The sequence below is a fragment of the Magnolia sinica genome, chromosome 2 (assembly GCF_029962835.1).
Source record: "Magnolia sinica isolate HGM2019 chromosome 2, MsV1, whole genome shotgun sequence".
Lineage (NCBI taxonomy): Eukaryota > Viridiplantae > Streptophyta > Magnoliopsida > Magnoliales > Magnoliaceae > Magnolia > Magnolia sinica.
In genome coordinates, this window is record NC_080574.1 from 22,020,844 (window position 1) to 22,043,422 (window position 22,579).

Below are 22,579 nucleotides of genomic sequence, written 5' to 3' on the forward strand. Positions count from 1 at the left end.
ATTTCTGAGGTGGACCACACCACGGGAAACAGTGATGATTGAACTTCCACCGTTAAAAACTTCTTAGGGCCGACTGTAATGCTTGTTTGCCATCCAACATGTTGATTAGGTCACACGGAGGGGAAAACACAAATAGCAACTTGATTCAAAATAAGTTTTTAGTGGTGACAATTCAATCCCTACTGTACGGCCCACTTGAGATTTGGATCTGCCGGACGGGGATTGCATCCTACCTGCCTGACGAACGGCAGTTCTGTAGGCGGGCCCACCATGATGCATCTATTTATCCATGCCATCCATCTCTTTTCTCAGGTCATTGTAAGGTGTCAGTACAAATATGAGCCAGATCCAAATGCCCAAGTGATCACACCACATATGATTCTTGCATTTAATGTAACCCAAGCTTATTATTCGGTGCGGTCCACCTCAGTGTTAGATCAACCTCATTTTTGTGCACTTACCTTAAAATAATCTAAGAAAAGGGATGAACGGTGTGGATAAATAAATACATCATGGTGGGCCTGCCCACTGAACTGCCTGCTCTTGGCTTGAGAGTGTCTGGGCAAGGACGCAGTAGGTGATTCAACAGTTTCATTACCTAGCATGCCAGTACACACCAGTTTAGACAACTTTAAATGTCCTTTATAGTATATTAATATTGTCAATGCAGAAATTTAGCTAGCCCTCCTTAGGCTCGCGGACCTGCACAAAACCTTGGCTTGTGCTGGGGACCTTCTAATGGCTGAGTTAGGAATCTGGAACCAGTTGAGTGTGAAAAGTTTAGGGTTAGAGATTGTGTGTACCTTTCACTATTAGAGGTATTTTATTTATATCTTTTAGGAGAGGCGGTGGCGTAAATGGAATTTCTCTGTTTAATAGATACGTATTGGAAGTGGATTCAGATCTCGAATTAGGTCCGAGTGTATCGCATATATCCTTTGAGATCCTTAGAGAAGACTCCAGACGGATTTCTCTTAAGCCCGATTTGATTATTTGAGATCGTTGGAGACGCGCAATAAGAAGCCGAGCTGGTCTTGGCCGACCTAACCTGGAATGTAGTGAGGAACTGGGTCGTGCCGACCTAGGTTTTGCCGATCTACGCTATGCCAACCTCTCTCCTTAGTCAAGCAGTGGGGCCGGATGTCCCTGAAGAACTCTGGAGATCTTGGAACTGACAAAGGTAGTGGTCTTTCAGGTACTTGGGTAGGTTAGCAGATGTCTCGATCTGGTGACGAGATGCCGAGCTCAATCTTACTCTTAACTCGAGTTTTGAGTATGAGAACAAATCCGCCGTGGTGTCCAACTTAGGGAGGCGTGCAAGGGTCTGACCTGACCTTTAATTATTGGTCGGCCTATTTTCCCTATAACAAATATAATCTTATTTATATTAGTATAATCTTAAATTGAAATAATCTTATTTTACTTTTTAACTCTACCGATTCCATCATTTGCCCATGAGCCAACCACAACGTCCATCTTACATTGGTGAGTGCCCATTCAGCGTAAAACTCTGTAGCCTAAACATCCACTCCGTACGTCATCTTCTCCGGCTTGTATTAAGTATAATAACAAAAATCGAGGCATATCTAAGACTCAGGATGGATACGGCATGAGAAAGAGGGGGACCGTATCCCACCTTCGAAATGCTGTTAAGGCTCGTTCTAACGTTTACATACCATCCAACTTATTCATAAGGCGTACGTTACCTATTATTTCTTGTGGTGTGACTCACTTAAGGTTTTTTTTTTTTTTGATGACTCATATGCCATAATGAGCGGAGAAACTAAGGTAGAGAATGGTTGTCAGCGGCTCAGCAGGATATCGCAATAGGTTCCGCCGGATTGTGTGTTTTTTTTTTTTTAAATAATTAAATATATGGTAAATATGTCATTATTGATTTTAGGAAAGTAAAAAATCTGTCTGAAAAAGATCAACTTATATTTGTGGGCTCCACTACAATGTATGCGACATATCCATGCAATTTTAACCTAACATTTTAGTGCATGAGCCTAAAAATTAGTCAAATCTTTAGAACTTAGGTTGCCAACACCACTATATACAGTAGTTGTAAAACTTACATAGTTAAAAAGTTTTTCTTCCTAGGGTTCATAATATTTATCTATTATCTAACCTTTTTTGCAAGGTCACATGGACATTGATAATGGGAAAGCACAAATCTCAACTTGATCTAAAACTCGAGGCAACAAGAAGTTTTTTAGGATAGGCATTCAATTTCCAATGTTTTTGTGGTGCGATCAACTTGAGCTTTAGATCTACCTCATTTTTAGTTTAACAATGTAAAATTAGCTAATAGAATGGATGTACAACATAGATAAGCCATATTCATCACAATTGACCCCACATAAAATTCGCAACCCCCTCAATTTTAGTCTCTAAAACGCAAATACTTGTACATATCCACATGAAATAGTAGGGAAGCTGTAGTTTTACTTAAATATCCTTTGTATCCTTTGAGCATGCTTTTTGTGCAAGATTTTAGGTGGGCCCATCCTTAACCTATATTTAGGGGTGTACACGAACCGAGTTAGCTCGGTTAGCTCGCTCAACTCAACTCAAAAAAGTTTGATTTGACTTAGTTCGACGTTGAGTTCGAGCCGAGTCGAGCTCATTTTTGAGATCAAAAAAATTTCGAACCAAGTTCAAGCTCGACTCGACTCGGATCGTACCCCAACTCGAATCGAACTAGTCCGGTAACTTGGTTACTTTGATATTGATGTTGCTCATCAAGTGTTTGATGAAATGACTCAACCAAGTGTTGGCTAGTGGCAAAGGAAGGTGTGTATATGAAACAAATATCATTTTTTTCTTGATTTCGATGTTGCTTATAAATTATTTGATGAAATACTTGTAAACTTATTTTACTTATAGTAAGAAATTGAAAGTGCACACCATGTGTTTGTGAAAATGCCGGAGATGCTCGATTTTGGCTCAAACTCGATTGGAATTCGCCCGAGCTTGAGGACAGAGCCAAGCCGCGTTCGAGCCGGTTCGATTTAGTGTACACCCCTACCTATATTTGTGCCTGATCTGCAACATATCATATGGTCAAAGTGGAGCCATTAACTATTGACTTTTTTTTCTTACAAACGCACCCACGCATGCCGTAGTGGGATATCACGACCTATGGATCTCAAACCCAAGACCTCAGTGTTTTTTTTTTTTTTACACATGCACACACACCCCCACACACGCCATGCCATGGTGGGCTTTCACCACCTATGAATACTTGAACCCTTGACCAAGTGTTGAAACTCCGAGAGTCTACCACCCGAGGTAAGGACCGGAACCCATTAACTATTAAGTAACTATTATTATTATTACACACGCACCTCCGTACGCTATTGCGAACCCAAGACCTCGTGTTGAAACTCCCTCGAGTCTACCAGAGGTAAGGACTCGAACCCATTAACTAATAACTATTGGCTTTGAATTCATGGATAAGTTATATATTAAGGTCCCTTCATTTCTTTAATGGCCTAAGAGACAAAATGTTTTCCATAAAGGGGCGAAATGCGTGGAAATAAGAAACGAACGACAAAAGCACTCCGCCCCACATGAACAAGAACAACTAAGACATAAGCTACAGGGATCGAATGGGATAAAACTCTAGTAAACTTGTTCCATCCGCTGGTTTGTTTCATGACTGAGGATAATCCAAAAGGCTGATGTGCCTGATTTCATGACATGTCAATTTGTATGGTATGACTCTCGCGATGGACGGCCTGGATCCGACAGTTTCTGTCACTTTATGTGCGTGGGCATGCGCCTTGGACAGCACCACACAATTTTTTATTTGTACCATTTTCAAAATGAGGTGCGTCATACTCTTTACACGTGGTGCTAACTCATTGGGACCTCTAAAATCATACTTATCTCGAAACCATTTACTTTGAGGCTATCGGGGGCGGATTAAGTGAGACCCCGGATCCACCGAAATGGGTGGGACCCCTGACTGTGGGGCTTATAGTGATGTATGTGGTTTAAATCCACATCGTCCAACCATTTTGAAAACTTATTTGAGTGAATGGTTTCAAAAATTAAGGCGACTCAAATCTTAGGGGGACCACACCATAGGAAACAGTCATGATTGAATCCCATCATTTAAAACTTCATGGATTCCACCGGGATGTTTATTTGCCATCCAACCTGTTGATAAGGTTACAAACACTTAGAAGAAGAAGCAACACAAATATCATTCTGATCCAAAGCTTTTGTGGCTCACAAGAAGTTTTTAACGGTCAATCACTGCTGTTTTCTGCATTATGGTCCATCTTGGATCTAGAATTGTTTCATTTTTTGGATCACACCTAAAATGAGCTTTCAATAAGGATAGACGGCATGGATGTAGTCACATACATCACAGTGGGCCCCACAATCCGGCGTCCCATCCACCTCGGTGGATCCGGGTCTCACCCACTCCGCTCCGTGGCTATCACCCAATGGCTGAAATTCACAGAGACAATCAGGGACAAGGGCGCGGATTAGATACTGACAAGGTCAGTAGCTGAATGGATACTGAAATGACGTCACCAAGTTATGTGGACCCCACCATGATGCATGTGTTGTATCCATACAGCCCATCCATTTGGAGAGATCGTTTCATGGCATGAGAAAAATAATAAGATAGTTCTAAAGTTAAAGTCGAACCCATCATAGAAAACAGTGGGGACATGTCATCAACCGTTCAAAACTTCTTAGGGGCCACGGAAGTTTCCCTTCAAGCTCATATTTTTGTTCTTACTTCATCTCTCTCTATGTTAACTTATGAATAAATTAGATCTAAAAATACTTCACGTTGGGCCCTATAAATGTTTCAACCCTATAAATGTTTCAACTGTGGTTGTGACTAGTCACACAATTTTCTATGGTGGGTCCCCTTGAACTTCAGATCTATCTCATTCTTTTGTTCATGCCATAAAACGATCTTTAAAAATGGTTAGACAATATAGACGCAACACATGCATCATAGTGGGTTCATAGAGCTTGGTGACGTCACTTTAGTAGCAATTTGGCTACTGGCCTTGTCATTATCTAATCCGCGTCCCAGGGAGAGTGGACTCGGATTAGCTAATGACAGATTGAGTAGCGAGAGCTGCTACTGAATTAATATTTGCCATCCAACCTGTTGATAAGGTTACAAACACTTAGAAGAAGAAGCAACACAAATATCATTCTGATCCAAAGCTTTTGTGGCTCACAAGAAGTTTTTAACGGTCAATCACTGCTGTTTTCTGCATTATGGTCCATCTTGGATCTAGAATTGTTTCATTTTTTGGATCACACCTAAAATGAGCTTTCAATAAGGATAGACGGCATGGATGTAGTCACATACATCACAGTGGGCCCCACAATCCGGCGTCCCATCCACCTCGGTGGATCCGGGTCTCACCCACTCCGCTCCGTGGCTATCACCCAATGGCTGAAATTCACAGAGACAATCAGGGACAAGGGCGCGGATTAGATACTGACAAGGTCAGTAGCTGAATGGATACTGAAATGACGTCACCAAGTTATGTGGACCCCACCATGATGCATGTGTTGTATCCATACAGCCCATCCATTTGGAGAGATCGTTTCATGGCATGAGAAAAATAATAAGATAGTTCTAAAGTTAAAGTCGAACCCATCATAGAAAACAGTGGGGACATGTCATCAACCGTTCAAAACTTCTTAGGGGCCACGGAAGTTTCCCTTCAAGCTCATATTTTTGTTCTTACTTCATCTCTCTCTATGTTAACTTATGAATAAATTAGATCTAAAAATACTTCACGTTGGGCCCTATAAATGTTTCAACCCTATAAATGTTTCAACTGTGGTTGTGACTAGTCACACAATTTTCTATGGTGGGTCCCCTTGAACTTCAGATCTATCTCATTCTTTTGTTCATGCCATAAAACGATCTTTAAAAATGGTTAGACAATATAGACGCAACACATGCATCATAGTGGGTTCATAGAGCTTGGTGACGTCACTTTAGTAGCAATTTGGCTACTAGCCTTGTCATTATCTAATCCGCGTCCCAGGGAGAGTGGACTCGGATTAGCTAATGACAGATTGAGTAGCGAGAGCTGCTACTGAATTAACGTCATGTGGAGCCTACTATGATATATTTATTGTATGGATTGCGTCCATTCATTTGGAGATACTATTTTAAGGCATGAACCAGGAAACAAGGCAGATCCAAAGCTTTAGTCGACCCACCAAAGAAAACAGTGAGAAGATTGATGCCCACTAATGAAACCTTTCTAAGGCTTACTATGATGTTTTTTTCAAAATCCAACCGGTTCAAAAGTTAACAAAGACATTAAAATATCAGATTGATTTAAAACTTTTGTGGCCTTTAGAAGTTTTTAATGGTGGTCTCACTCTCCCCCACTATTTTCTCTGGAGGGGTCCACTCGATCTTTGGATGTGACTCGTTATTTGAATATTACCCTAAATGATCTATACAGATGGATGAACGGCGTGGATACAAAACATACATCATGGTGGGCCTACAAATCTTGGTGACGTCACTTCAGTAGCATTCTCGCTACTCAACCTGTCAGTAGCCAATCCGCGTCCGGGGACAGTATTCTACCTCGACGTACTTTATTGTCGTACTCAACAATTGGACCAGGTGATTACCGTGCAACTATTACACGTGTTTCTAAGGATAGCTCTAGCAGCTTGCACGTGCCGCACTACACGTGTTTCTAAGGATAGCTCTTATCAGGCAAATTTGTCCATCCGGTAGGAAACGGATTGGCTGCTCCCCCCTGCCACGAGCCGATAGCTAATAGTCAGTGCTCTATAGGGCCCACCATGATGTATGTGTTTCATCTATACCGTCAATCTATTTTTCCAGATCAATTTAATTAATAAGACCAAAAATTAGGTATATCCTAATCTCAAGTGAACCACATTAAAGGAAACAGTGTTGAATGAGCATCAACTATTAAAAGCCTTTTGGGGCCATAAAAGTTTTGGACCAAGCTTATTTTTGTTTTTTCCTTTCGTCCGTGCCTGTATGACTTAATCAACGGATTGGATGACAAATAAGAAGTACAATGAGCCTTAGGATGATTTTAATGGTGGATATCTAATCACTACTGTTCTACTCGTGGTGTGATTCACACGAGATATATATCCCTCTCATTTTTAATATCAATCCCCCAGAATGATTCGTAAAAATGTATGAAAATAATATATAAAACACGTACATCATGTAGACCCCATAGAACACTGACTACCAGCCACCAGTAGCCAATCCGTTTCCCTTCCGGTAAGCGACTCAGAAAATGGATGGTTATAAAAAGAAGTTCTGATGTATGGACGGATAGGATTATCAATCGGTGTGATTGTTGCATAATAGCCATATTCATGTATGCTGGACGAAATGGACATTCCAAATCCGATGATTGGACTGTCCAAGTATCCCGATGCAACCAGCCGCATTGAATCATCTTTCTTGTCATATAAAACTATCATTATGCGGAAAGGTAGCAGAGAGAGAGAGAGTGTTTGTGTGCGCGCGAGGAAAAAAAAATGAAATCCGAAAAATCTCTCCCTCTGCTGCTGCGGCTGCTGCCGCTTCTGCTCCACTTCTTCTCGTGCAGCAGTGAAGATGGAAGGAACAGCATCGTCTTCGCTACTCTGGGCCGAACTCAATACGCCTTCGACATCTACACCGTCCATATTCCAACCGTCTCCCTCCTCTCCCAATCAACACCGTCCAACGAACTGCTACTAACGGACGGAGAGTCCGTCAACTACAACGGCTACTTCCCTGACGACCCGTCCTCGCTCCTTTCCCTCCTCTCCTCACCTCACCCAAACGTCAACCAAGCAGTCGTGTACGTCACCGAGCGGAACGGCTCCTCCAACATCTACCTGGATGCCCACCTTCATCAGAACCGTCCATCTGAATCGGAGGAGAAGGGAAGAAGAGCCGCCCTTGCGGAGGTCCCTTATCGTGTCCAGATTCCTCTGCTGCAATCTCAATCGAACGATGTCCGTTTTTCCATGAAAGATAGACCGTCGATCTCCGGCGATCATCTGATCTATGTCTCGACGCATGAAAAGGCGGAATTGCCTAGGAAGAGCTGGGCCGCGGTGTATTCGTCCGATCTCCGGACAGGCGGGACCCAGCGGTTGACCCCTTATGGGATCGCCGATTTCAGCCCGGCGGTCTCCCCGTCGGGCGAATGGACGGCTGTGGCTTCTGCAGGGGAGAGAGGATGGGAAGGGGAAATTGAGGATCTCAAGACAGATGTCTACGTGTTTCGGACCCGCGACGGATCAGAAAGGGTGAAGATCGTCGATCACGGCGGCTGGCCTACTTGGGCCGACGATCGGACGCTTTACTTCCATCGCGAGAGCGACGACGGATGGTGGAGCATCTACAAAGCAGTGCTCCCTCGACGAAGCTTACGCCGAGTCGACTCGGTAGTCGTCGAACGAGTCACACCGCCCGGCTTCCATGCATTCACTCCCACCGCTGCTCGGAATGGAAAATTCATCTTGATCGCCACCAGAAGGCCCACCTCTGAATTCCGTCACATCGAACTGTTCGATCTTGCAAACAAGGTGTTCGTCGAAATCACCAGACCAATCTCTCCGAATACTCACCATTTCAACCCATTCATCTCCCCAGATTCCACCCGAATTGGCTACCACAGGTGCCGAGGCGGCAGCAACAGAAGCCCTCTGCTCCTTGAGAATCTCCAGAACCCATTGCCTGGCGTCTCTCTATTCAGGATCGATGGCAACTTCCCTTCTTTCTCTCCTAACGGAGACCGGATCGCCTACGTTTCATTCCCGGGTCTCTCCGTGGTGAACAGCGACGGCTCAGATAAGAGGGAGATCTTCAGCGGAGCCGCCTTCGCCACTGCCTGGGACTGGAAACGAAAGGGCGTGATCTACACCAGCCACGGCCCCAAATTCGCCTCCGAAAGCACCGAGGTCGATGTCATCTCCATCAATCTTGAAGAGAAGGCAGAAAACGGGCAATCCTTCTCATCCTACTCATACAAGAAACTAACCACAGGAGGCGAAAACAATGCCTTCCCCTCTCCATCACCAGATGGGAAGTGGGTCGTGTTCCGATCGGGCCGATCAGGCCACAAGAACCTCTACATCATGGACGCGATCGAAGGCGAGAAGGCGTCGATCCGACGGTTGACGGATGGACCATGGACGGACACTATGTGCAACTGGTCGCCGGACGGTGAATGGATCGCTTTCTCGTCCGATCGTCATAATCCGGGCGGGGACAGCTTCGCTATCTACTTCATCCGGCCCGATGGATCGGGCCTCAAGAGGGTGGTACATAGTGCGGACGGTGGTAGGACGAACCATCCATGGTTCAGCCCTGATTCCAAGAGCCTTACATTCACCAGTGATTATGCTGGGGTTTCAGCTGAGCCAATTGCGAATCCGCACCATTACCAGCCGTACGGGGATATATTCATCGTGAGATCGGACGGTTCTGGAATACAGCGGCTCACCCACAACTCGTATGAGGATGGGACACCAACTTGGGGCCCCACCTTCATTAGGCCCGTCGATGTGGTGGAGGGCCCACCTGGGGGTTCTAAGTGCAAATTCGACGATTGCTACTGGCTTGCAATAAAGAAGCGTGATGGGGTTTCTGTGGCAAGCAATCCCACGTGTGGATCGCCATAGGTAAAACAAAGATGCTATGGATAGTAAAATGCATATGTAATTATCTGAATGTATGGTTGTGATGGAGGGGGCCATTTGGCCCGACGCTCTTATGTATGTACACCCACGAATAGAGTCTGCATGGTATTTTGTAATGGGCTCGTGCAGCAACTGCTCTTTTATTCCGCTTTATCTTTTAAGGATGAGGAATCCAGGGGTTGTACAGCTCTCAACTCCTCACACGTGCATGTGCCAGAGATGGCTCCGGTATCCTGACCGTTGATGTCAAGGGCCCACCATAACATTTATTTTCCATCCAATCTGTTCATAAGGTCACTGGGACAAATTTCATATCGATCCAGAACTTCTGTCCCCCCAAGGGTTTCAATGGAAGACGATCAACCCTCCCCCCTTTTTTGCAGTGTGGTTCACTTGATGGTTAGATCTGTCTTATTTTTCATCTCAGACATCAAGACCATCTTGCCAGGTGGACCGTTTCGATATAATATATACCTCATGATCACACCTACGGAACTTGCTGGCGTCAATACAGCAGCTATATAGCTGGTGTGAGGCAAGTACACCAGCCAATCCGCTTCCACTGTAGCTTCACAAAGGGACGTGAGTTAGCTGCAACGCGGGACGAGCTATGTGGGTACCCTGATCGTAGAGGACACGTCTATGTGTGCATTGCATATCTACGCAGTCCATCAGCTTTGCCAACTCATTTTATTGTGTGAGGCCAAAAATGAAGCAGATTCAAAACTCAAGTGAACCACACCACAGGAGACCGGTCATTGAACGCCCACCAATAAAAACATCTAAGGGCTGGTTGGTATGTTTATTTGCCGTTCAACCTGTTGATAAGGTCACATAGACCTGAATGAAATTAAAACACAAATATCAGCTTGATTCAAAACTTTTTGTGGCCCACCAAAAAAGTTTTTAATGGTCATTCATCACTATCTCCTGTGGTGTGGTGCATGTGAGATTTGTCTCTGCTTCATCTTTGGAATTATGCGATAAAATGAGTTAGCAAAAATGAATAGATGGCGTAGATATACAACACATACATCAAGGTAGGCCCCATGGTCAAGGTACCACCTTCATTACTGGCTTCGAGTCGTAGCTAAGAGCTGCACACCAACAAAGTTAGCCGGGCTCAACACAACTAGAAAAAGCTCTACTTGGCTTGAAATTGAGTTCGGGCCAAGCCTGGCTGATTTTTTTACCTCGAACAAATTTCTAAGCCAAATCCAAGGTAAGCTAAACTCGACTCAACTCAAAACTTGAGTTGAGCTTGACTTAGTTTGAATTGATTCAAATGGACTGAGTTTTAATATAAGTATTATATATCTTATATATTTAAAATCCAAAAATGTAAACACGAACTCTTATCGGAAGATTGAGCTGGCCTGAGCTACTGATTGACCCGAGCCTACCCAAGCTGGCCAATAGTTTTGTGAACTGAGCTGAGCTGATTTCAAGATAAAGTAGCCTGTTGGCTAAGCGGAGCCGGACTGGGCCATGCTTGACTCGATTCAGCTTGTGTACAGCTTATGTCGCAGCTAAGTCACGTTTGGGTAAAAGGTGGTAAGCGCCTCACTTCCCAATCCTCAGCCAATCTCTCCTTCCAATCTTCGAAGTAGACTGGGTAGTGAGCTAGTGGTGCTGTCGGGTATTGTGGGGCCTACCATGATCTATGTGTTTTATCAGTGTCGTTCATCAATGATGCTTATGGGTGTTTTGGAGCACCCCACTGTGATGTATGTGTTTTTATCCATGCTATCCAGATGTTGTAGGGTTTTGTTTTAGTGTGGGAATGGTTGAGGCTTAATAATGGCTAAGGTAATGCTTTTTAAGGACTATCCATGCTTCATCAAGTTGCTAGCCTAAGTAAGTTGTCTACAGGTTTATGCCCTAAATGAGTTGGAAAAATAAATGAATGACATGGATATAAAGCATATACATCACGATGGTCCCTGCAATGCCGAACACCACCTAGCTTAATGGTGCCCAACCACCTAGCTTAATGGTGCCCAATTCGCTTCTGCCTTAGATAAAGTCATCAATGGATTGGGCTGGCCCACCTTAGGCTAAGCTTGGGCTAGAGGATCAATCCCAAGGTTTGGACTCAAGCTTAAAATCTAGGCCTGTTTCTTAAGCATGCCTGGATTGGACTTAGTTGTCCAATGCCCGTCACACCAGTCTAACTCACTATTTTTTTCAAAAAATAAAATAAAATTTAAACAACCATTTTTCCTCCTTAAAATTCAAACTGAAAAAGAAACCTCTAATTAACAAAGAAAAAAAATAGGAAAAATGATTTTGCGGGCCACCAAAATAAATCAATCAATCTCTCTCTCTCTCTCTCTCTCTCTCTCTCTCTCTCTCTCTCTCTCTCTCTCTCTCTCTAATTAAAATGACTCCTAGATAAGGTCGACAAACATGTCATGTAGCATAATTTGAATGACTAGAGGACACATGTCATCATGAATTTTCTTTAATAAGTGATAAAATAAGTAATTTCAATCCTTAAAGGGCTAAAATAATTGTTCCACTAAGCCATTGATTTTCTTTTACCATTATTTGGAAAAAACCTTAGGGGAGATCTTAAGATTAGCTATAATTTGCAAACATCCATTGCCGTTGACCTTTAAGGGTATGCTCCACCCCTCCCCCAAACCACTAGAATTCGACTAATCAAAAGGAGAAGTTTTAACGACAACTAGCCTCAAACTAGGATCGAACCATAGAACGGAACTCATTCTCTCTAAGAAGAGATGTGATGTAGACGTAGGGGCATGGTGGGTCAATAAGGGGGCCTTGAGATCATTAATTACATATGATAAGCTACTTTTGCCTCAAGAAACTTATTTTGGTTTCTACATGTTAAGTTGAAGTGATTAAGGGCCTGTTTGATTTTTGGGCTCACCTATAATTACCATTTAAATGGGTAATAATTATTTACCCAGGTAATTACTACATCTTTCCCAATTCGGATGTGACAACTTACTTTTTAAATACTTAAATCAAGAAATTTACAAAATCGATATGGGGCCCACCGTGATATATGTGATGTATCCACACAACTCATTTCTTATGCTATTTGAATTTAGGGCATGAAAAAAAAAATGGGGCAGATCCAAAAGTCAAGGGGATCACACCATAGGAAACAACGAGAATTAAACATCTACCATTAAAAAAAATTTGGGGCCCTTAAAAGTTTTGGAAAAAGCTGATATTGGTGGGCGGGACTTTACTTATGAACCTTAAGGGCTAAGTGGAGGCCCGTGGCCTTATTATGGATTGGTTTTTGGGTTAATTGGGCTGATTTTTTAAGGAGTTGTTAACTTACAAGTCCTTTGATCTAGTTGTTCAAGATTAGTGCATGGGGTATCTATTCTCTATAAGTGCACCCACCTTTACACTCATGTTTGTCAATTACGTGACTAGTTGTGTCATGTAGTCGGATGAGTTCTTGACAAGTGAAGACCGGCTACACAACTGGATCAGAGGCATCAAAGCCACATTGAAGACGAAAAACTGCTTCTACGATATTAAAACTTATAAATAGATGATCCCAATCCAAATAGGAAAACCCACCTAGGTCATCTATTCTAAGCCAATTCTAAGTTCATATATTATATCATATAGTCTTGGCTTAAGCAAGTCCTAAGTTGCTGAAAGATTTATGGGACAAAATAGGAAAATCTGTCTACTATCGGTAGGACAAAGGTACCACCGATTGGCACTTTCGATAGCATCGAAGATACCTTTGGTACCACCGAAAAGTGCCCAAAACGTTCCAGCAGCTTTCAAAGAAAATTCATTACCACCAACTCATACCAACGTACAAATTTCAGTGTCTTCGAAAGGAGTAAAAATCATCCAGCAACTTAAGGATTTAATTCGGTACTACCGATAAACAATTCGATACTACCGAAGCAAGTTCGGTGGTACGAAGGTATCTTCGGTAGCACCGTAAACTAGTCGTTTTCTATCCATTGGAAGCTTTTATTTATAAAAATGGCTTGTAAGAACTTACAAAATTAGTGGATTAAGGCAACGTTATAGTATATCCCAAGCTTATCCTACCCTTCTTAAACTCTATCCATACGAGTTCATGATCTCTTCATTGTGATTCATCACTTCCATGAGCATTCAAAAGCTCCTATTGATGAAGAACATGAACTCGTGCATTCTCTAGAGTACAAAGGCCAAACCATTAAGAAAACCCTTTACCTTTTGATACTCTAAGAGCTTCCATAAGCTGAATCCCTTAGGAAATTCACTCATTATCCTAGATAGGAGATTCAACTAACTCCCATAACCTTAATCACTTTTATAGGTATATCTTACGTAAGGTTTTTTTTTATCGTGAAGCTGAGCCAACAGGTAAATCTAAGCAACATGATCGGGGGAGCACCGGGAAGTTGATTTTAGCACGAGAGCACGAAGATCAAGTATCTCAAGACGAGCTACAAACGTGAACTCAATACGACAGGTAAGTGTCATAGTTAAATATAACAACCCCAAATTTTGATAATTAGTACACACAAATATACTTTGAAAGGGAAGTATTGAATGAGTAGAACTATTAAAATGGATATTTCTATTCCTAGGAATAATAAGAGTGGAATTTCGGGGATGAAATTCTCTTTAAGGGGGGTAGATTGTTACACCCTATACTTTTCAATACTCGAGTGTTACCAAAAGTACTTAACTTTTTTGAGTCGTTCACTTACACTTTATACATTAGGAGTAATCTTTATCCATGAATTGAACTAATTGATTGTCTAATTATGAAATCAAAGCTAAATTTCCACCTAGATAAGATTTAGGACACTTAAAATCAAAGGGAATTGATTTTAAGACAATTTTATATTAAGACAATAAGATCCGGTCATCAAATTATCAATCGATCAAGGGGTTTGAGATTGGTTGTTAGAATTAAACCTCACATCATTCGATAAAGGGTCTAACCATTAAAACAATAATTAGATTCATCTAGATGCTTTAAAGGACTCTTAGACCATACAGGATCAATTCTAAAATAATCTAGTCATTTAAACTCATGATTATTCATTTAATCAGCTTGTAGGGTGTTGCCAAATCTACTCTAAACTAGACTATGAACCCTGATGACCGTTGATGATCAAATCTAATGAAATCTAGCAGTCAGATCAAGAAGAATCTACAATTTGAAGGACAAAATTCAAACATATGACCCACTTGAGCCATGGATCTACCTCAGAATTGGACAGATGCCCTATTAGTAGAACTAGGGGTCTAATCATCGAAGTCATTCATTAGGCTCATCAAGGAACCTTAAAGATCCTTGAATTGTTAATGATCTGTTTTGAAACAATCTAATTATAAGTTACATAAACTGAGTGGTGATATGATAAGGGTCGAATATTACATATCAGACCCCAATTATTAGCTGATTTTACGTACATGATAATGTTTAATGGAGTATTTTAATTATATTTTTGTTGCAAGATGAAATCAGGAGCGTTGATAGAAAAAGAGTACTACAAGCAGGAATTTGACACTCCGAAGTCACCAGAGTAAGGGACGCACTCCAGAGAACTAAGACTGAAGAATTTACATGCCAGGGATCAGAGTAAATCAAGCCGTTTATGTTAAAAAGGCCCGAAAATGGTCCAGAATGCAAGATCACATGGTTCCCGCTATCCGATTAGTTCGAAACTCCATACATGGGATGGGGATCATAAACTAACCGTACAAATTAAATTTCATCCATTGAATCACTGAGGAAGTTGCCCAACGGCCAGATCAGCCCCTTAATTCATTAAGTGGGGTCCACCTGGTCTCTGGATATGCATCAAATTTAGTCTCAACCCATTATATGAGGAGACAAAACAGACGGTCGGATTAGATTTTGAAGGAAACATTGTAGTGGACCCCGCATGTGTGGCGTGTGCATTGAGAACATGTATAGCCGCGCCGCACCGGACCACTCAAACTCGTCAAAGTCGGTTTGACCGACTGTCTTCAGCAAAAACGCAATTGCCGTTACAGCGTTCGCACAACACCATCACCGGTTGCTGTTGTGGGCCCCATATATTGCCCAAACGGACAATCCAAGCCGTCCACCAGAATCCCAGCATCTCTATTGCCAAATTGTAGGTGACCGAATCTCAAAAGAGAGCGCTTATAGAAATATATCTGTTCAAAAGCAGGATGAACGACAGAGAAAGATAATGGGTGAGCCTCATCAAAAGAAGGTAAAAATTGTGTATTCCTGACAGAAATCTCGTCCTCCATCCAATGGACGGATTGGATTTTCCAAAATAATGGGAGAATGGGTCCCACCAGCATCACAGCGGAAGGAATCCGCATGCCCTGTTTTCGCACGCCCGGAAGCTATCCGACTTTTGCAGCGATTTTGGCCCACCATATCTGATCAAATGAAAGATCTGACCCGTCCATCATGAAGATAACTCGAAAACCTCCTAAGGGACGGTCTTTATTTGGAAACTGAGCGAGGAAAAAAGAGTGGTGTTGCGTCTGAACTGGGTTGCATAAAGAAGTTACGCACGCTGGTGTGTAAAGAACTTTCCACCGACTCTTTGTACGCATCCCAGCACGTCTCTCCACCGGCTACATTGCTATAAGAAAGAGGAAAGAAGGCTCGTTTTGGGGGAGGAGGAAGAAAAACGGATCGAGAGTTTAGAGGAAAGATCCAGAGAAGAGAAAGGGAAGAAAGAAGAGAAGAAAGCAAGAAGAAAAGAGGGAATTCAAGAGCAGATCCAGGAAGAGCTTGGAGAAGAAAAAGAGAGAAAGCAAGAGGAAAGAAAGGCTGGTTTTTGGCTGGACGTGGAGTTAAGAACAGAGAGAGAGAGTGGCTAGGAGATTCAACAACAGAGAGCTTGGAAAAAGAGAAGAAAGAAGGGAGAGAATGAAGGTTGTCTTTTATAAATCTTGTTTTTCCTTCTTTCCAGTTGAATTTATGAGTTTCTAAGTTCTTAGCTAGGGCTGAGATGAAGCCCCTAATTTGAATAACTTTTGTATGTGTTGATTTTATCTGAATTTGATTGGATTGTTTCTTTCTCTAGTGTGATTAACCGAAATCTCCGTACTTCTCCATTCTACGAGCTTAACTAAAGTCTAGTTATGGATGTTGTTTGGAATATTATTCTAGGTACTTGTGTCTAACCAGGAACAGGTTCCTATAGAGGAAGAAACAGGAATCTACATCTCTCCATGCCTGACCATGGATGGAAAGATGTGATCCATATGCTTTAAGGAATTATATATTCTGTGTGCCCGACCAAGGACATAGAGTGCGCTTTATTTTGATATCAATCTGAATTAGGGTGAATCAACAGGTAAAACAAGGTTTATGATAATTAGGGGTGGATTTGAAAGTCCTAGTCTTCTCCTTGATTGAATTTTCCTCATTATTCTCGGTTATTTTTCCATTGATTTTTGTTTAGTTTACTCAATTACTATCGCAAATATTTGTTGGATTAGTTAAGAAGAGTCTTTAATTTTGAATTGTGACAACCAGTCCTCGTGGGAACGATCTCGTAATACGTACCATATTTACATCTGATTCATATACTTGCGAGTTTAAAATCATTTAAATCAGGTTGGTTTAAATAAAACATCAAGTTTTTGGCGCCGTTGCCGGGGACTGTTTCGGTCCAATTGGATTTAGGATTCTCTCCTATCATAATTCATAGTCTTAGGTTTTTACTAACTTTAGGTTAAAGTTTTTTTTTAGAAACTAACCGATTTCCTGTTTTGTAGGGACCTGACATAAACTTCTAATTTGGTAATCCCTTTCTAAATTCTTTACTTTTTTTCTAAATTCTACTTTTAGAATTAAGGTTTTATTTTTTTAGAAATTTTCTATTTCTAGGCTTTCTTTTTTAGAAATTTTCTGTTTTCTAATTTTAGATTTTGATTCTTCTTTCAAGTAACTTTCTAGTTTCTAATTTTAGAAATTTTTTCCCTTTTTAGAAACTAACTTAGCTTTTTATTTCTAAGATTGGAAACTTTCTTTTTTTTAGAAATTAACCGTTGCTTAGGATTTTTTCTAGCATTATTTTAGGAAATTTAATTTATTTTTATTTTTTTTTATGTTTACAGGAATTGAGGAAGGAAGCTGCTAAATAAGATTGTCTTCAAAAGGAGGAGCTCTCAAATCTTCAGACATTCATCATCTCCTTTTCTAGGTTCTTCCTTCCAATTCTTGTTTACATAGCTTTCTCTTGTTTTTAGGAATTCATAACTTTTTCTTTTAGTTTTAGGTTGCATCTTAGTTTAGTTTTCTTTCTTAAATTGATAACATAGTTTATGCTAAGATGTAGATCTCTGAACATAGAACTAGCACCTTTTGATCCTGAAATAGAAAGAACCTTTCGTAGAAGATTTAGAAACATCCTATTTGAAATGGCGGAAGAGAATGGAACTAAAGCTCTTAGAGATTATTCAGCTCCTGTCCAATTCAATGCACCTTCATGTATAGTGTTGCCTGCCACCACGGCAGCACACTTTGAACTTAAACCTGGGGTCATACAATTGTTGTCATCCTTTTATGGTTCAGATAAGGAGGATCCATATCATCATGTGAAAGAATTCTTAGACATTTGCTCCACCTTTAAGTTCCAAAACTTTTCAGACGATTCGATCCGTTTGCGCCTTTTTCCTTTTTCTTTGAAGGATAAGGCGAAAGCATGGTTGAATTCTCTAGGAGTTGGGTCTATCACTACATGGGACCAACTGTTTAAGAAGTTCTTAAACAAGTTCTTCCCGGTTCACAAAACTAATGCTCTCCGTAGAAAAATTACGAATTTCACACAAAAAGAGGGTGAGCACTTTCATGAATGTTGGGAAAGATGGAAGGATTTACTTCTTAAATGCCCACACCATGGTTTTGAAAAGTGGCAACAGGTTCAATACTTTTATGACGGTCTGACACCCCAAAACCGTCGCATGGTTGACGCCACCAGTGGAGGGTCATTCATGACCGAAAGTGATGTCGAAGCTTGGAATTTCTTTGAAACCTTGTGTGAAAACTCCCAGCAATGGGACTATTCAAATAGAGGTGAAAGAAGTCCTCAACCACTGAAGAAAGGGGGTATATATGAGGTAGGAGTCACGCCAGATCTTTATGCCAAAATTAATAGCCTGACAAAGAAAGTGGATGCTTTAATGTTAAACAATGAACCTCCACAAAAAACTCAAGTCGAGTCATGTGCCATATGTTCTAGTCTCGCCCATCCTACGCAGTCTTGTCCATCTAGTTCAGCATTTCCAGAATTTCTCTCTGAACAAGTACATGCTATGAACACCTTTCGGAGAACTGAGAATGATCCTTACTCAAACACCTACAATCCAGGATGGGCTAGACATCCAAATTTCTCTTGGGCAAAAGGACCACAATAAGGAGGACCATCTGAAAAGCCTCCTATCCAACCTCAGCAGTTCTCACAGTATCAACAAGTACCTCCACAATCTAGGAAACCATCTCTTGAGGATACACTCAATCTTTTTATGTAGAGTTGACTTCAATTTCAAAAAGACACCCAACATACTTTACTAGCTAACCAGCAGAGTTTACATGCAAATGCGCAATCCATTGCTAAGCTGGAAGTACAGTTGGGTCAACTTGCTGTCACATTGAGTGAGAGAGAGAAGGGTAAGTTCCCTAGTCAACCTGTGGTAAATCCAAAAGGACAGTATGAGATTGGCTCTAATTCAAACCAAGAACAATATCATGAGCAAGCCAAATCAATCATTACCCTTAGGTCCAGTAAACAGATCGAGAACAAAGTAGAGATGCCTAGGAAAGAATCAAAGTCCAATGCGAAAGATCAAAATGAAATGGAGAGACATACTAGTGCATCCAAAGTTCAACAACACTCTGACTCTCCAGGAACCACTCATGTGCCATCTTATGTGCCTAAAGCACCTTTTCCTCAACGTCTGGCACCGGTTAAGAGAGGAAACAACTTTAATGAGATATTGGACATGTTTAAGCAAGTGCAAATCAACATTCCGTTACTTGATGCTATCAAGCAAGTTCCTGCTTACGCTAAGTTTCTTAAAGATTTATGCACTCAAAAGCGTAAGATGAATGTTCATAAGAAGGTCTTCCTTGTGAAGCAACTCAGCTCCATGATTCAACATAACACCCCTCCTAAATTTAGGGATCCAGGAGCTCCTACCATCTCTTGCGTTATAGGAGATCATAAGATTGAGAAGGCATTGCTTGATTTAGGGGCGAGCGTCAATTTGTTACCATATTCTGTGTATGAGCAGCTAAGACTTGGTGAGCTGAAATAAACCAAAATAACACTCCAACTAGCTGATAGATCTGTCAAGGTATCCCGTGGTGTTGTTGAGGATGTGCTAATCCAGGTTGATAAGTTTTATTTTCCAGTGGATTTCATCGTTCTATATACTCAGCCTGTCCAGAATCCTACAAGTCAAATCCCAGTTATCTTAGGACGTCCATTCTTGGCCACATCCAATGCAATCATAAATTGCAGGAACGGAGTTATGAAGCTATCTTTTGGTAACATGAAGATTAAACTTAATGTTTTCAATGCTGGACAACAAATGTCAGACTCAGATGATATATTTGAAGTGAACATGATTGAGAGTCTAGTGCATGACTCTTTCCTTGAAGTTTCTGAAAATGCTCTTGAGACTTGTTTAGCACATTTTGGCAGAGATTTTGACATAGAAAGTTCCATCCAAGAAGTCAATGCATTGCTTGACTCTAATCCAGAAATGAATACAACAAAATGGAAAGCTAGAGTGGAACCTCTTCCACCTTCTGAGTCTAAACTGATCCCATCTATTGAGAAACCACTCAAAGTCGACCTTAAGCAATTACCTGAAACTCTCAAGTATGCATTTTTAGGACCTTCCGAAACCCTGCCTGTCATCATAGTTGCTAACCTTGATAAAGAACAGGAGGGTAAGTTGCTTAATGTTCTTAGAGAACATAAGGCAGGTATTGGGTGGACAATAGCGGACATAAAGGGAATAAGCCCCACGGTGTGTATGCATCGTATTCATCTTGAAGAAAATGCAAAAACATCGCGAGAAATGCAAAGGAGGCTTAACCCTAACATGAAAGAGGTCGTTCGAGCTGAGGTGCTAAAATTATTAGATGTTGGTATCATTTACCCCATTTCTGATAGCACATGGGTCAGTCTAGTTCAAGTTGTTCCTAAAAAGTCTGGGATTACGGTGAAAAAAAATGAGGATAATGAGTTAGTGCCGACTCGCATGACTACGGGTTGGCGAGTTTGTATTGATTACCGTAAACTGAACCTGGTCACAAGGAAGGATCACTTTCCTCTTCCTTTCATAGACCAGATGCTTGAGAGATTGGCAGGGCACAGCTATTACTGTTTCCTAGATGGTTATTCCGGGTATAATCAGACTCCCATTGCTCCCGAGGATCAAGAGAAAACCACATTTACATGTCCCTTTGGCATATATGCCTATCGGCGTATGCCATTTGGGTTGTGTAATGCACCTGCAACCTTCCAACGATGCATGATGAGTATTTTTTCAGACATGTTTGAGCGTTTCCTTGAGATTTTCATGGATGATTTTTCAATTTTTGGCTCTTCATTTGATGAATGTTTATACCATCTATCTCTTGTCTTGGAAAGATGTGAAAAAACGAACCTGATATTGAATTGGGAAAAGTGTCATTTTATGGTTCAAAAAGGGATTATACTCGGGCATGTTATTTCAAGTAAAGGCATTGAAGTTGATAAAGCCAAGATTGATTTAATTTCTAGTCTTCCTCCACCCAGAACGGTTAAGGAGATTAGATCATTCTTAGGGCATGTGGGATTCTACAGGAGATTCATTAAGGATTTTAGCAAAATTTTTCGACCCTTATGCAATTTACTAGCTAAAGATGTTGCTTTTGTCCTTAATGATGAGTGTCGGCAAGCTTTTGATAAGTTGAAGCATTTACTGACTTCTGCTCCAATCATCCAACCACCTGATTGGAGTTTACCTTTTGAGCTTATGTGTAATGCTTCGGATTATGCTGTTGGAGCCGTCCTAGGACAAAGATTGAACAAAATGCCTCATGTCATTTATTATGCTAGTAGGACTCTAAATGATGCACAGCTCAACTACTCTACCACTGAAAAAGAATTGTTGGCGGTGGTATTTGCTCTAGACAAATTCAGGTCGTATCTCATAGGGTCAAAGGTTATAGTATTCTCAGATCATGTAGCATTGAAATATCTTCTTTCTAAAAAAGACGCTAAACCTTGATTGATTCGGTGGATTCTCTTGCTACAAGAATTCGATATTGAAATTCGGGATAAAAAGGGTTCCGAAAATGTGGTAGCCGACCATTTGTCTAGACTTGTCTTAGAGTCCACAGTGGATCCTTTGCCAATGAATGAGTCTTTCCCTGATGAACAACTTCTAACTATTTCTCAATTACCTTGGTATGCGGACATTGTAAACTATCTTGTTACAGGTCAACTTCCTTCTCATTGGACTAAACAAGATAAATCCAAATTTCTTACTGAGGTTAAACATTTCTTTTGGGATGACCCATATTTATTCAAAATTTGTCCTGATCAGATTATTAGGAGATGTGTGCCTGAGAGTGAGTTTCATAGTATAATCTCCTTTTGTCATGATCATGCATGTGGTGGTCATTTTGGTTCAAAGAAAACAGCTGCGAAGGTCTTACAAAGTGGATTTTATTGGCCTACACTGTTTCGAGACACCCATGCCTTTTGCTCAACATGTGATAGATGCCAACGTATGGGTAATATTTCCCATAGGAACATGATGCCACTTACCAATATTCTCATTGTTGAAATATTTGATGTTTGGGGTATTGACTTCATGGGCCCATTTCTCCCGTCATTCGGTTATGTGT

At 41.2% G+C, this 22,579-nt stretch overlaps 1 protein-coding gene and 1 non-coding gene across 2 annotated transcripts; one reads left to right on the top strand and one right to left on the bottom strand.

Annotated features, from left to right (window-relative positions):
- Positions 1-7,511: 7,511 nt before the first annotated feature.
- Positions 7,512-9,787, top strand: LOC131236610 (uncharacterized). The gene has a single exon (XM_058233900.1). The coding sequence runs from the start codon at positions 7,549-7,551 to the stop codon at positions 9,685-9,687; it is 2,139 nt and encodes a 712-aa protein (XP_058089883.1). The 5' UTR covers positions 7,512-7,548; the 3' UTR covers positions 9,688-9,787.
- Positions 9,788-18,471: 8,684 nt separating this feature from the next.
- On the bottom strand, positions 18,472-18,578 carry LOC131238050 (small nucleolar RNA R71). Its single transcript, XR_009167472.1, has one exon. It is a non-coding gene; the product is annotated as a small nucleolar RNA R71 (small nucleolar RNA).
- Positions 18,579-22,579: the final 4,001 nt, after the last annotated feature.

Bases quoted from the DNA above. Each gene is read 5' to 3' on its own strand.
- LOC131236610 (XM_058233900.1), top strand. From the start codon at position 7,549: ATGAAATCCGAAAAATCTCTCCCTCTGCTGCTGCGGCTGCTGCCGCTT.